Source organism: Cydia amplana, chromosome 19 (assembly GCF_948474715.1).
Source record: "Cydia amplana chromosome 19, ilCydAmpl1.1, whole genome shotgun sequence".
NCBI classification, from domain to species: domain Eukaryota; kingdom Metazoa; phylum Arthropoda; class Insecta; order Lepidoptera; family Tortricidae; genus Cydia; species Cydia amplana.
In genome coordinates, this window is record NC_086087.1 from 13049790 (window position 1) to 13066031 (window position 16242).

The 16242-nt window shown below is 39.4% G+C and overlaps 1 protein-coding gene across 2 annotated transcripts in view; it reads right to left on the minus strand.

Annotated features, from left to right (window-relative positions):
* LOC134656917 (serine/threonine-protein phosphatase alpha-2 isoform) overlaps positions 1-16242 on the minus strand; it is a 57263-nt gene that overhangs the window by 36588 nt on the left and 4433 nt on the right. For both annotated transcript variants that reach the window (XM_063512469.1, XM_063512470.1), the window contains exon 4: positions 7867-7955. In XM_063512469.1, coding sequence (XP_063368539.1) covers positions 7867-7955 — 89 coding nt within the window. The remainder of the gene's footprint in view (positions 1-7866; positions 7956-16242) is intronic.

Sequence of the window (16242 nt, forward strand, 5' to 3'; positions counted from 1 at the left end):
TTTCATCGATAAGTTAATTTATACGAATACGAACCCTCTAAAAGGTAATTTCGATTTTTCATTCTTCGACCAATTCATCGGTAACTTCCCGTGTGATTAGAACGGAATAGATTTTTTACTAAATTTGGTCTATGGTACTGGTACCTCGATTTTTTAGCAAAATAATGTAAATGAACATACATTATGCCATATTATTATTAAAATATCTGGGAAACCGAGCTTTGCTCGGAAAACATATAAAAACTCAAAAATGCCCGTTTTCCCAGAGATAAGACCTAGCTATATCGACTTTTCGCCCCCGAAAACCCCCATATAACAAATTTCATTGACATCGTTAGAGCCGTTTCCGAGATCCTCAATATATATATATATATAAATAAATATATAAATTAAATAAATAAATATACAAGAATTGCTCGTTTAAAGGTATAAGATATTTGCTGTGAGTTATTTTTCAATTGTTTTTCAATAAAAAGACACATCAAGATTGTTTATCTTTTTTCTAATTCAAAAAAAAACGGAGTATAAAATTGCACAATAAAGTCTACTTAGCTTATTGGAAAATTTACCTACTAAAAAAAGTCTATAACAAAGTAGCCTTAAAAAGTGTTTGGATAGCACACACACATACATAGATATACATGATAGAAAATCCAGACGAATATTTGCATAAAGTTATTACTTATTAACATTTTACATCTATGTGAGAGAATTGGCTGCTCGACCTTTTCGCCTTTTTGTCATTGCATAGGGTTTGCAATTCGGATCCGGAATGTATAAAATTATCCGGATCTGGATCCGGATCCGCGGGTCTTCCCATACATTTCGGATCCGTCGTGCAAACCCTATCTTTGCAATCTTTGCATCAACAAGAGATATGTTACGTGTCACAAGGCCACATACGGTGGGCATTTCTTATGTAACTGAGCAAAATTAATTAGTCCCCTGTCAAGATTATCCTTAGATTAATGGAGCCTAGGTATTATTTCGGTAACTAATCGGAGTAAATGGTCAGCTTAGTAGATTAGTACTCCGGCCCATTTCGGATGATCGGGTGGCTAATGAAACGAGCCACTGGGCAATGCCCTAATGAGGTACTGCCGACAAAAATGTTTGCCATCGGCGCGATCAGATTTACACCGGGCCAGTGAGCGGGGAACAAACAATACATTGCTCATTTAAAAGTTCATCATCATCATCATTAACTTAAGAGTTATTATCTTGTCGGTGGAGTATCTTTTAGCATTCCCTATCTTGCGCCAGCTCTTTGACTTTTTGATACGACACGACCCCTACTTTTTCTTTCACTTGGTCTAAAAAGCTGCGTTTGGGTTTTCCTCTACCCCGCTTGCGTCCTATCCGCCCCTCCAGGATAGTTTTAAAGAAGTAGTCGTGTCGTATTAAGTGTCCAAAAATTTTTTCGCGTCTATTTGCAATAGTGTTCAGAATACATTCATTTCATTTTTTTTATTTAGGCATAAAGAGTATTTGTATTGTATTGATATTTCAAGTAGTCTTTTCTTAGTAATTCTTGTTTACATATAACATTCTTGTAGTATTTGTTCATCAGTAGATACCTCAGTCTACCTACACGGTTTATTGATATGAAAATTGAAAAACGTAATAACCCGTTAATAAATAAACCAAGTACCTATTTCTTTTGAGGCCTTCATCTCAATATATCAGTTAGTAGTTGTACACATGTATACCAAAGGGTAGACAGATTAGATTTAAGATGCTAAACTTTCTTAATTAATCCTTTCTATTGCACCTGATTCCATTTCTACTATAACGTAATTTAGTTAAACAAATCTATTGAATTTCTAAAACATTTCGCAAAGACGTACAGAATACCAAGCCAGTAGAAGTCTTCAACTTTGTTGCAACTTGCAAGTGTTCTAGCGTTTAAAAATGTTTCAAGCGCAGCAACTAGCGTAAGGGCCCTAGACTTTCCCCAGGCCATGTTTAGACTATCTAGGTCTTGCGGATGTGAAAATATTCTACGTCTAGATGTTGCCGCGATAGCCGGTTTGGGTTCAGTTGTGTGCAGACCAGGATCAAGAAATCCAGATATGTTCACGTAATAGTTTCTAAAAAACGTGCGACAATTTCTCTTTGACTCAAATTTTACTTAACTACTGTAACGAGACGCTTACCGATATTTGATCTGATCGCTTTTAGACAATTTCGCTTCTATTATCGTTTTTAATGTGGATTTATTTCAACCATATTAAGATGGTACAAGTTAAACCGTCCTTTTAATTCTTCCCTGTACAGAGGTGCGCATTAGAAGACCTTACCACGCTGTAGCACAGAATAAACAATAGTACTAGCTTAGGGTTGCCATACGTCCCGGTTCGCCGGGACATGTCCCGGTTTGAAGCACGGTGTCCCGGCGTCCCGGCCGATAAGGAAATTGTCCCGGTTTACAAATCATAGTTATTTAGTAGGGGGCTGGACTTGGTTAATAATAATATAGGTACCTACATTTCTACGTTTCATATGGTCAAAATAAAATAAAAAATGTTTTATGGTATCTACTTTTAGCTAATGTCCAATTTCAGTTTCTCAGACACACAATCATTAGATGATTATGTAAATTATGTTATTTTATAGCTTTTAAAGTCTGTAATGTAGAGCTCGAATTTCAGGCTCCCTAGGGCCTAAAATCTCATCAATCAATGGAACTTCGGCCCTCCGAGTAACTCTTGTACATATGACACATATTATTGTTGAGTAACATTTGACGATTGGTTCGTGTTAGAGTGCTGCTTTCTTACAGCTCGACCTTCGACGTCACTTAATTTTTAACAAATATAAACATTTGTTTCAGAAGCTTGGCATTTGCCTCGCATGATAGCTCACCGCGCTGGTTATAACTGTTATAAGTACGCTTCGGGCTTATTAAGTAATGTGAAGATTTCTGAGCTCGAGCTTCAGCCTCACTTTTTACCTAAATTTTTGGTTTGTCTTCCAAAAGTTCCAAATCTCCTCTTCTTCAGCTTAGCCTTTGACCTCGCTGCGCCAAGCTCGGCCTGCGGTCTCGCTTTTTAATACAATGGACATTGGTTGGCGTCTATGCTCTAGCTGAGCACGGCTTCGACCTTGCATGAAAGCTCGCCTCACTGGGAAACTTCGGATTTTTAGGCCCGGCCCGGCCTTTTTAACACGCTTTCACAATTTTGTCACAAAAAATTTCGCGCTCGCTGCGCTCGCGTTTTTTGCTGGTTGACCCTGTGAATCTATATGATAGCTTGACTGGTCAATGAATAGTCATTTGAACACATGGAAAAATTATCTCCGAAACTACTGTGCTAAAATTTTGAAAAAAAAAAAAAACACCAAATAGTTCTTTACCTATTGATGACAGGAAAACCTATTAGAAATGTGCAGTCAAGCGTGAGTCGGACTTAATTACTTAGTTTTTGATGGTACCCCTACGGGTTTTTTATAGACATTTCACTTACGTTTCACGTGAAAAAATACATTGTTAAAAATTGTGTAATGTACGGAACCCTTAGAATGCGAGTCCGACTCGCACTTGGCCGGTTTTCTTTAAATGTCCCGGTCTGAGTCCCCACACATATGGCAACCCTATACTAGCTAGGTACAGAAAGATTCACTCTCTAACAAAACGTGTCTATTACGACAGATATGACCGCTAGGTGGCGCAAGCGCGAGCAGGCGTCCGTTCCGTAGCGGTGCACGGCAACTACTATGGCTAAACACCAAAATTGGTGTGGGCCGCATGTACTTGTAGGTATTTGTAGCGACGCGACGAAATCGCGGAGTGAGCCACGCCTGGCTGTAGTAACATACGAAGGCTTAAAAATGTTCAGGTCAATAATGTGTTTCGTCAAAACCACATAAATCATGTGTCCCCCTAAGTTTTTTACCGTCTGAGTCATCGGGTATTAACAGGACCGAGGGGTTGACTCATGTAGGATAAAATATTTATAACAATCAAGTGCATTAGTGCAAGTGCAAGTCCTTATGAAGACATATTAAAAGCGAATGCAGTTTAATCGCACAAGGAAAGATGAGTGTGATAACCAAGAATGTTAAATTCCATGTTACTACTGTAATTGGGGCATACGAGGGGCGTTCAAAATATTCTCGGTATTGATATCTTACAACCTCTTCTAAAATTTCTTTCGTTACTGGCCGCTAAGGTTTATTCATTGACATTAAAAAAAAGTATAATTCGAACCGATATGTTCTTTTGTTTTTCTGCAATTGCTGAACAAACATGAACATCATGTGGGAATTGACAATGTTAACTAAATTAGAACATCGATGCGTGATAAAATTCTTGACAAAACAGGGTAAAAATCAAAAAACCATAAAAGAGGAAATGGATTGTGTTTACCGTGAGTCTGCTCCTTCTTTATCTACCATTCAAAAGTGGTCAAGCGAGTTTAAACGTGGAAGGGAGAGTGTTGAAGACGACCCTAGACCTGGCCGGCCTGTAGTAGCTACTTCACAAGAAAATATTGATAAAGTGGAAAAACTTATATTGGAAGATGGTCGAGTGAAGGTAAAATCTATAGCACAAGTAACCAATCTCTCTATTGGTACCGTACATGATATTATCCATGACCATCTTAATATGTCAAAAGTAAGTGCAAGATGGGTTCCGCGAATGCTGACTCGGCTTCAAAAAGACATGCGTGTAGCTTGTTGTTCCGATTTTATTGACCTGTGCGGTGAAAATCCTGATGAGGTGCTGCAAAGAATAGTTACTGGAGATGAAACCTGGGTTCATCATTATGACCCAGAGAGTAAACAAGAGTCCATGCAGTGGCACATTAAGGGTTCAGCTCATCCCAAGAAGTTCAAGGTCATCCCTTCAGCTGGCAAGGTCATGGCCACGATATTTTGGGATTGTGAAGGAGTATTACTGATCGATTATAAAGAAAAAGGTGTAAATATCACAGGACAGTACTACGCTAACATTCTACGTCAATTAAAGGATGCAATCAAAGAAAAGAGGCGAGGAAAGTTAACCAAAGGTGTTATGCTTCTGCATGACAACGCCCCCGTCCATACTGCTCATATTGCCAAGGCAGCTATTGTTGAATGTGGGTTTGAAACTGTTACTCACCCACCGTATAGTCCGGACTTAGCCCCCAGCGACTTCTTTTTGTTCCCCAATCTTAAAAAGGATCTGCGTGGAAATAAATTTTCCGATGATGAAGCATTGAAGGCGGCAGTGGAGGAGCATTTTTACACCAAAGATAAAAAATATTTTTATGCAGGATTAAAAAAAATAATTGATCGATCTTTTAAGTGTATGAACATAGGGGGGGAGTATATTGAAAAATAAAAATATCAAACTTTTCGTACTTGTTTGTTTTCATTCTCATACCGAGAATATTTTGAACACCCCTCGTATCATAACGATATCTCATATGTAGGTAACAAGTTCATATTATTAGATTTCCCAATTAGAAATTAAATAATTAACAAAGAACGAAAAAATACCGTTTTCGTTCCCATACAAAAAATACCGGTATCCGATCCCTGGGTAACGGAATGGAAATAAAAATCTTGGGATACTTTAATTCCGAACTTTTTTTTAGAACGCGCGATTCTGAGTATAAATCAATTTCATTCCCTGGTACTAATTGTAAGTATCGTTACTAAAAATTGTTGGTTCGTGCGACTCTCGGCCCGATCCGAACTTTAAGATATGTCAAATATTACGTCTTGATACGATATTGATTAAATATGTTAGTGTCAAGTGACGTTTTTGTTTGAAGAAACGTCACTTTTGACATTGACATATCTAATCCATATCGTATCTAGAGTATCTAGACGTAATATTTTGACGTAAAGTGTCATTCTATGGAACTTGCTAACTATGTAAACAAAAGTCACTAGTACTTAAATTCATCATTCACAGATAATTTCAATATGGCGGTTTGTTTACATAGCAAGTTCCATAGAATGACACTTTATCTTAAAGTTCGAATCGGGCCGTCTTCCTGAATTTCCATAAACTTTGCTAATTATGTTTGCAAATTGTTGAGTTGTTATTATTTAAGTTGTCGATATTTACATGTGAGATAAAATTTCGACGCAATACATTTTTACGAGTACAACTTCTCGTTTATTTTGTTAAACGACACGTGGGTGCTAGTATGTAAATAAGATTATGTAAAATAGAACAACGTGACATCGATTATAAAAATATTATTATTGTGATGAAATCATCTCCGTCCTATCGGACCAATACATCTTAATCGTAAAATTACGTTTTACATACCTTTTTTGTCTGTAAAATCTTATAAAAAAAATAATTTATCCACCAACAAATATTTGTAAGAATCTTCGAAGTGCTAATAGTTTTAATTACATTTTAGTACAGTCTGCAGCAGAAGTTGCTAAGCGGGCGAGGTGTTCAAAATTACCTCGACGCACTCTTATTCTCTTAACAATAAAGTCGCGTCAAGATCATTTTGAATACCTCGCCCGCTTAGCAACTATTGCTGCTGACTGTACTTACAACAAAATTATTAAACATTGGCACATTCAACATATATTTAATAACCCTTCGTCGAACGGACTGACGCACGTTTAGGTAATTTAGGAATAGACCAGCAAGTTTAAATATTATTAAAATATTATAGTTTGACCTAGGTACCCTATGTTATTTAGTTACTCAGACAATTAAAGTCGGCCTACTTCCCATAAACTTTGGCAGTTTGGTCGATCAAGCTAAACTTATTAGACATACCTTTTAGTTAGACCACATAATATTACCTCGATCACAATATGGAGCATACTAGCTACCCGCCCCGGCATCGCACGGGCTACAAAAACCTAACCAATTTACACGATGCTTCTTCATGAATCACTCTATTAATTGGTGAAAACCGCATGAAAATCCATTCAGTAGTTTTTATGTTTATCGCGAACATACATACACACAGACACGCGGCGGGGGACTTTGTTTTATAAGGTGTTAGTGATAGAAAGCGCGGTAGATATAGTTTGTCAAAGGACCGTCTCATTTCAAAAAAAGACAGAGTGAATCATACTATCTTTTTCTTACCCAAAAGAAAAGCATGAGTATAGTTTTCTTGGTTCTTACTGACTGACAAATTGTTTTGATAAACTAGTTTTGCCAACCCTAATTTTCAATGAATCGCAACATTGAAAACGGGGTTTGTTTATTTATAATATGGTAAGAAAGGTGTGTACCGATATATATGGCCGATTGGCCACTTTGACCGTAACTATATTCGCATTGCATAATGCAGGGTGTAGTCCGATATACGGATACGACGCAGTCCCAAGGGAGACATTGCTAATTGCCGATACCTTGCAGCGAATCGATACGCGGTGTCTGGCAGCGATTTCCAACCTTTTCTATAACGACCACCACTTGGTTTATTAGTGTGTGTGTATTTGTATTTAGTACAGAGTGGCTAGAATATTCTGAAGATAATACTTAACACGTATTGTTTGAATTGTTTCAGTTAAAACGAATGTATGTAGTTTAAATAACATTTTTCGTTTCTCATGCTCTGAAAGTACAGAGTTTAAGTCGGGTGAAAGGCATAATTTCATCCCTTGGTTAACAATCTACTATTGTAAAAGATGTGTAAATAAGAAAAATATTTGAAAAAATACACTGTGGTTCAGCAGAGCCACAGTGTAAAATGTAACAGCGGACCGACGCCTTTGATGTTTGAAGTGCCGAAATCGCACAACACAGTAGGGTTGTCATTGTCACATTACAAATCAAAGTCTAGACGGCTTCGTGTATCGACTGTATCGTTTTATAGACTGTGGCAGAGCACCGGTTGTGAACCACTGGTATAAACATGCATTATATGTGTACATACTTCATATACATACCTATAGCAGCGACGGGTAGGCAGTTGAAGCAGTCTGTGAACGTTTTCCATAGCTTGATGTTATACCTCCGTTTGCACTCGTCGTAGAATCTGCGGACAAGGGAATAATGATGTTAGAAGCCAATTTTAATTGACTTACTATGCTAAAACTATGTTTACAGTACAAATGGTGATACTTTCCCAAACTAGTGCGGGAAATAGCACTTTCCGTGCGTATGTCGAAAGTTTAAAGTGCCATATGTACTGTAAAACGTTGTACGAGACACGTGCGAATAGGTAATTCGCAACTCGTGTCGATTTAAAAATATTTTCCGCACTTGTATCGTAAATAACTATTCTGTACAAATATTGTATGAAGAATATTGTTTGATTGCTATTTAACGCAAAATAAATGGCTATACGTTAATGTTGTATTGTGTGCTAGATTTTTTGAAATGCAGCTAATTAGCAACTATGTTGTCGAGTAGGTAACACTGTGAGTAAAACGAAACGATTGCGATGACATAAAAGTCGAGGTCTGCAGACGGTTTAAATTTCCCTGATAGTTGTGTAAGGCTTCTTTCATTACGCCGTTAGGTATTTAGTAGGGTCTACTGCGAAAATCGAAAGTCGAAACTTCGTTATCTCTGTTCTTGTTCTCTGTATTCGAGCTACAACACGATTCTCTGCCGGCCTAGTAGGGTCGACTACAAAGAGATGTATCCACTTTTTCACCTTACTGCCTTGTAATAAGGTGTACATCTCTTTGTAGTCGACTGTACAAGATTGGCGCGACAGTATCTCGCGGCGAGATAGACTACCCGTTCCTCTTTTATAAACATAGTTACAAAAAGACGGGTAGAGTCGGACCAAGAAAAGTCTGCAGCGGATTTGATAGCCCACGCAGTGCAAGTGTCATTTATGCGTCATAATTAAATAGAAGTTTGACGTTTAAAATAACACGTGCACTGCGTGGGCTATCAAATCCGCTGCAGACTTTTCATGGACTGACTCTAGTCGCGTTGTCGCGCCAATCATGTGCTAGGGGTGCTGGGGCCCGTTTCACTAAAGCTGGTAACATGTAATACAAGCGAATGTCACTTTTTGACAGCTTTTGCTAGAAAGGGACTTCCACTTGTATTACAAGTTACAAGCTTTTAAGAAACGGGCCCCAGGTCTAGCTAGGCGGTTCATAAATAAAAGAATGTAAAAATAACACGAATGTAAACAGCGGCGTAATAAGGAGAGTGCACATCCCATCGATAACAGGCCGTCACAGAACACTTACCTATCTAGTAAGCAAGGCGCGGAAAAACGCCCGCCATTTTGAAAACGTTACCCTGTTCCGCTGTTACAACACAGACTTCTTTATACCAATGTCAACGATTAAATATGCCCCAATGACATCAGTAGACCGTAAACGAACACTTTCGACTCGTAAATGGATGGAAATGGATCCTAAATTATGATTTGTTTTCAAAATTACGGGCGTTTTTCCGAGCCTTGCTATTAGGTGAAGCACAGAGATGACTCAAGAATCTCGCGATCTCATAGCATTGGGTAATTGGGTAACAGAGTCGGACAAAGCTTTCTCCGCATACCATTTGTAGTGACAAAGTGTAGTATTGTCGTCATTACGTCCAGTGCTTGCGTCCAGTTTAAGGCCTTACATACCCCGTCTAGTAGGCAAATGGTCTGTGCCGTAAGCTGATGGATGGCGTAAACACAGTAGACGTGCAAAAACACGCCTACGTGATCGTTTAAAATGGAAGCACAAGTTTAAGGACTCCGCTAAATGCTTCAATGGCAAGAGCGATGTGAAAATAAATTTATACTTATAAACAAAGTGATCAATGATCATGTACATAATGTATTTATAATAATTTATTTTTAATTTGAACTTGTAAATAGGGCGCAAATGAAATGCTACTTTATTTGGTTAATGCAAGGTTCTAATTAGAATGAAACGGAATGTACAGTCAGCAATACCATTCGCTTAGCATATTTTCATACTAACTTCTATGCAGGGGGGTCACTTTTCTCTGCAGCTGACTGTAGATATTGTAATGCACATTGGACCTCTTATATAAGGTTCTCTATAAGGGACAGAGTAATAGGGGATTGTTTTCTTGTGGACTATCCAGGTCATGACCATTTTAGTCTAAGTATGCATACTTAGACTAAAATGATTTATCAGGACACCTATTGCTTAAGTATCTTATAGTGACGCTGACGCCTGTCTGGAAAGTTTTTTTTACTACAAAGTCGAATTTTAGATTTACAAGGTGTTACTTCATTTTGCTATGTGTTTAAACAGACTTACTACTAATAATGTGTCGATCTACATGTAAACACGGCTTGCACTTGACCCGTCTCTTACGTAAACAGTCTTGAACTGAATTTCATATAAAGATTAATACGATTGACTAATCAAGGCCCTTAAATATAGGTCGCTAGTGGAAATATTTCCATCTTGAAATCAGTGTTATTTTGGGTGTAAACGTACTCAGTTTGTGTTATAAATAAAATCAATATTTTAAATAACTTCGAGACCGGCGACGCTTAAATCGCTGAAACGATTGAGATGAAATTCGGTATGGACTATGGAAAGAGTTTGAGGCCCGAGAAATACCAGGATAGTGTGTATCAATCATCAAAATCGCCCCAACCATACGTAGTAACTAGTAAAGGGCTAACGCAAGTACTACTATAATCATCAGTTAAAATAGGTTTACAGTGAAAAGGCAGACAGACTAGTACATCCATTACTTTAAACAACAGTATATTTATTTATTTACATGGGCAAAGGCCTCCCTCCTCCCTTTCCACGTATCCCGGTCTTGAGCCGTCTCCCACCAGTTCCTATCAAAGGCGTCAAGGTCATCTAGCCAACACCGTCGAGGTTTGTCACGACCCCGGGTTTATGTTGAAACAATGGCATATATGTTGCTTATAAACAACGTTCAAGTATCAACAAATGTTTGTAAACAAAACACAAGTACTGTAAATCAATTACATCTCACAGGAAATCGTAAATTCGCATAAGCATGGAGTATAAAAACAGTGTTTATTATGTAAAATGCGCGATAATGAGCGTGATAATGATAATATATTGTGCACGTTAAGATAAGGAAAACGTGTAATGCAGTTTGCAATCTCCGGGTCATTCTGGTGATCATTTATGCATCTTTAATTGTTTAAAGAAAGACTGGGGTTATAATCGGATAAGACTTCGTAAACATTTGTAGGGATCAAATTGGGACGTGACGAATAACTGCAGAAATCTGTATTATATACGGTTGAGTTGTTATCAAACGTTAGCATGCCAAATATCGGCTTCTTAGCATTATCAAAAGTGTTAAAAATAGCGCCACGTACTCACGTACCAGACATTTTTTTGAAATGCCCTGCTTTTTTGAAAAAATCCGCGGAACCTCTGACAGATACCAGCCTAAACAGGCTGTGCAAGAAACCCAAATATGTAGTACCTATAACCGCTTTTTAAGGTTTCGTACTCAAAGTGTAAAAACGGGACCCTATTACTAAGACTCCGCTGTCCGTCTGTCTGTCTGTCACCACGTCACCAGCCCTAGTAGCAAGGTCGCATTTTTATCATTTATCACCATGCCTGTCACGTTCTAACTAGATATGAGCGCCGCGCCGGCACGCCGCCGCCGCCGACAGAATTGTCGCGCCGCCGCCGCCGACGCTGCGCTATCGGCGTGGCATCGGCGTGACCTTGGTAGTTATTACTACTTTCGGCATCAGATAATATATTTTTAATCGAGTTTAGATCATTAACGGCGCCACTTCGAATAGTTTATATGCATTCAAAAGGTATTTTAGGTCCATATAATTCAAAAATATCGAAGGCAAATGCAAACTTATCTGTCTAGTAACCGCGCTACTAGTCTTGGGGAAACGAAATTATTTAATATCAATTTTAACATCAATATGCTTGTAATAAACATACTGATTTCCTTCCATTTTTATTGTGGAACGTTCCACATTAATAGATTGTATATATACACTAGACATATGTCAATCACAATGAAAAAATTGACTGTGATCAACTCTGGGTAACGTGAGACTCGAACCCACATCTTTGGATTACCGATCCAATGCATAACTAATTTTGCCAGCTACCATCCATCATTTACCGCGAATTTAACCATTGCAAGCATGGTTAAATTAAAAGGTATAAAATGGGGTTAATTTTGAGATATTAAGCGTTTCCACGTCCAAATGTCCGGCCGTGGGCTACGCACGGAATGGCGTCGGAATCGGGTCTCAATTAAACTTGGCCACTGTTCAAATTTCAAGCTTTGCTCTCTCGCAGCTCAATCTTTGGCCTTGCATCGCTCGCATGGAATTAAGCCGCTATCTGAACCTGCAAGTTTATGGCCCTGTTTGGAGCTCAACTTTCGGCCTGTTTTAAAACGCTTGAGCATTGGTCCTTATCCGATCTTAGCTCCATTGCAGCTCGGCCTTTGGCGTCGCACGAATGCGCCCGCAGGAAAGCTCCAGATCTTTAACACTATGGCTTCAGTCTTTATTGGCCTGCGCCCTCGCTCTGTTCTCTTGCAGCTCGGCCTCGCACAGAAGCGCGCCACAATCGGCGCTCCAGGCGTTCGGCCGTCAGCCAAGCTTACACTTGGCGTTCGATTCTTAGCTGTATGCTTACCTGCAGCTCATCATCCTCTGCCCTCGCATTGGGAGGCGTCGAAATCAAGTCTTCAGTTACATGGAGCTCAGCGTTGGGCCTTACTTTTTGACATAAATCGGTTTTGTTGAATCGATATTGGTTAATGACGGAGCTCGATTTCTTTGGACTGTCGACAAGACGTTTCCCTGATACAGTCAATCCACAATTTTTAACTTAGCACAAAAGATAAGGGCCTCGCTAAGATCTTCCGGCCAGAGCCCCGCCAAGATTAAGACCGCCTCTGATGCCACGCGATACCGCTTATCCACAGTTTATAGAGTTTATACGATATCAATTTTTTTCGTACCATTATTCAATAAATTATCCTTGAAACTAAAAAATGCATTTATTTCATAACTTTCTTACAGCAAAAACATGTTTTTTCGGTAAAATTTTGGTTTGAATTCTTTTTTCATTAATCGAAGGTATTTCAAGGCCACGCCGCCGATTCGCCGCCGCCGCCGACCAATTTTGACCGGCGCGCCGCCGCCGGCTATATGCCTATCGGCGCTCATATCTAGTTCTAACAAGCATGTAGGTAAGTGCGAAAGTGACGTGCGAAAGTGACGGGCTTAGTGATAGTCGATAAAAATGGAACCGTGCTGAGCGCGCAGGCTGTAACTCATGAACCGTGATAGCTAGTCTTATGTAGATTAGTTAGACATTTGAGATTTTCACAGATGATGTATTTCTGTTGCCGCTATAACAAATAGGTACTAAAAAGTACGGAACCCTCGGTGGGCGAGTCAGACTCGCAGTTGTCCGGTTTTTAATATTAAATAACATTCCATTTACTCTTCTCCCGTACGTATACAATGATTATAATGAAATCAAAGTCGTCGACCTCCTATCGTTTCATTTCACGACACTTCCAATATAATAAAAGGCTTTACTTAAATTACCGAACATCAAACTATTTGCTCGGCGGCCATTACTGTTATTGCGTGCCCTGTTCTCTGACAGCTCTTCAACCTTATTGTGAAGACAATAAGGTCCACCGGTGGTCAACGCTAAACGTTGCTGTTACTCGCGATTATTGGGGGTCGTTGACATTTTGTTTATTATATAAAATGACCGAACTTCAGGTGGGTACTTTTGGTAGGGTGTGGGCAATTCATTTAAGGTTCCGTCACACAGGCGCGTTTTCCAGGCATATAAAACGCTCACGCCCCGCTCACGCACCGCCCGGAAAACGCGCCTGTGTGACGGAAACTTTAGTTAACCAATCTAACAATCTACGTGATTTGGGTAAAGTATTTTAGATTGTCATCTGACCTTAAAAATCCTGAAAAAAGGTCATGATTTGGGTAAAGTATTTTCGATTGTCATCTGACCTTAATAATCCTGAAAAAAATAAAAAGCGGCCAAGTGCGAGTCGGACTCGCCCATGAAGGGTTCCGTATTTAGGCGATTTATGACGTATAAAAAAAACTACTAACTAGATCTCGTTCAAACCAATTTTCGGTGGAAGTTTACATGGTAATGTACATCATATATTTTTTTTAGTATTATCATTCTCTTATTTTAGAAGTTACAGGGGGGGGGACACACATTTTACCACTTTGGAAGTGTCTCTCGCGCAAACTATTCAGTTTAGAAAAAAATGATATTAGAAATCTCAATATCATTTTTGAAGACCTATCCATAGATACCCCACACGTATGGGTTTGATGAAAAAAAAATTTTGAGTTTCAGTTCGAAGTATGGGGAACCCCAAAAATTTATTGTTTTTTTTCTATTTTTGTGTGAAAATCTTAATGCGGTTCACAGAATACATCTACTTACCAAGTTTCAACAGTATAGTTCTTATAGTTTCGGAGAAAAGTGGCTGTGACATACGGACGGACAGACAGACGGACGGACGGACGGACGGACGGACGGACGGACGGACGGACGGACGGACGGACGGACGGACGGACGGACGGACGGACGGACGGACGGACGGACGGACGGACGGACGGACGGACGGACGGACGGACGGACGGACGGACGGACGGACGGACGGACGGACGGACGGACGGACGGACGGACGGACGGACGGACGGACGGACGGACGGACGGACGGACGGACGGACGGACGGACGGACGGACGGACGGACGGACGGACGGACGGACGGACGGACGGACAGACAGACAGACAGACAGACAGACAGACAGACAGACAGACAGACAGACAGACAGACAGACAGACAGACAGACAGACAGACAGACAGACAGACAGACAGACAGACAGACAGACAGACAGACAGACAGACAGACAGACAGACAGACAGACAGACAGACAGACAGACAGACAGACAGACAGACAGACAGACAGACAGACAGACAGACAGACAGACAGACAGACTTGCTCAAAAATGGACTGCAAAGTCGACGTTGCCGGTTAAAAAATAGGTCGCGAAGTGCGTAGTTTATGGTCATTCAAAAAATTAAAAAGTTAAAAACATTGCAGTCTCGATTTCGGGACTGCAATGTCGCATACAAATTCCATTATTTAACGAGTTCCAAACTTTTTAAAACTTCAAATGGCCATATCAAATGAAGGCATAGGTCCCTTAAACAGCCAAACAGATGATCAGCACTTGTAACAGACTATCGCACCGCACCGCGACCTTGGAGCGTCGCACCCATAAGTGAGAGCGAGAAACAGATATCTCTTTCTCGCTCTCACTTATGGGTGCGACGCTCCAAGGTCGCGGTGCGGTGCGATAGTCTGTTACAGGCTTAATGTTGGTACCGCGACTATTTAGGTGTCTCAAATAGGTTGGCGTATTTTCAGCAGAAAAATACACTTCTTTTTTTTTTAAAGGCGGCAAGCTAATTTTTTTAATGGTTGTATTTTTTTCTGTGAAAATTAATGGAAAATTAGAACGTTGCTTCTGTAAGTTCTGTAAAATATTTCTATTTCTTGCACCATTTTTGAGAAAAGCACTATATATGACTCGGCTGGAAGGCTACTTGCTGGCTTCGGATTCAATTAAACGGACTCCCAAGGTCGTCCGTTTAAAACGAATCCTCAGCCTGCAAGTAGCTACTTCCGAACCTCGACAATAATGTACTATTATTTTGGTGTAAAGATCGGATTGATTGTATCAATTATTTTTGACACGAATAAAATAAGCTTTTAATCGATAGATCGATATACATCAATTGTGTTGACTCTTAGTATACGATAATGTACCTACCACTTACAAACTTACAAATCTACAAAAAAAAACAATTGTACCTATCCCTGCTACGTATGCAACATTTTAGCTTTACTTTTTCTACTTTTAACAACCAAAATGTATACAAACGACATTATAATAACTGTTCACACTGTCACAGATGCGCTAAACGACTGCTTAATTACTGCACGTGTCGTGTGTGTGTGTGTGTGTGTGTGTGTGTGTGTGCGTGATCCTGATCAATCATGCGAGTTTAATTGGTTCAGAAGTAATTTCAAGTTAAGACGCCGGCAACGAACTTTAATAGGATTAACATTTTGTCAAGAATAACAACCTGCTTATTACTTGAAATATAATAATGTTACGTCTAACTGTGAAGTGTGAATATAATTATTATTTTAAGCGACAGGTTATTACAAAATTTCAAGAATACATTTTATTATACATACTTGATCGGACTAGTCAAAACAATGATTATGATTTTTAAGTGTAAGTAGGTATGGTATTGTATAGTTTTTTTAAACGT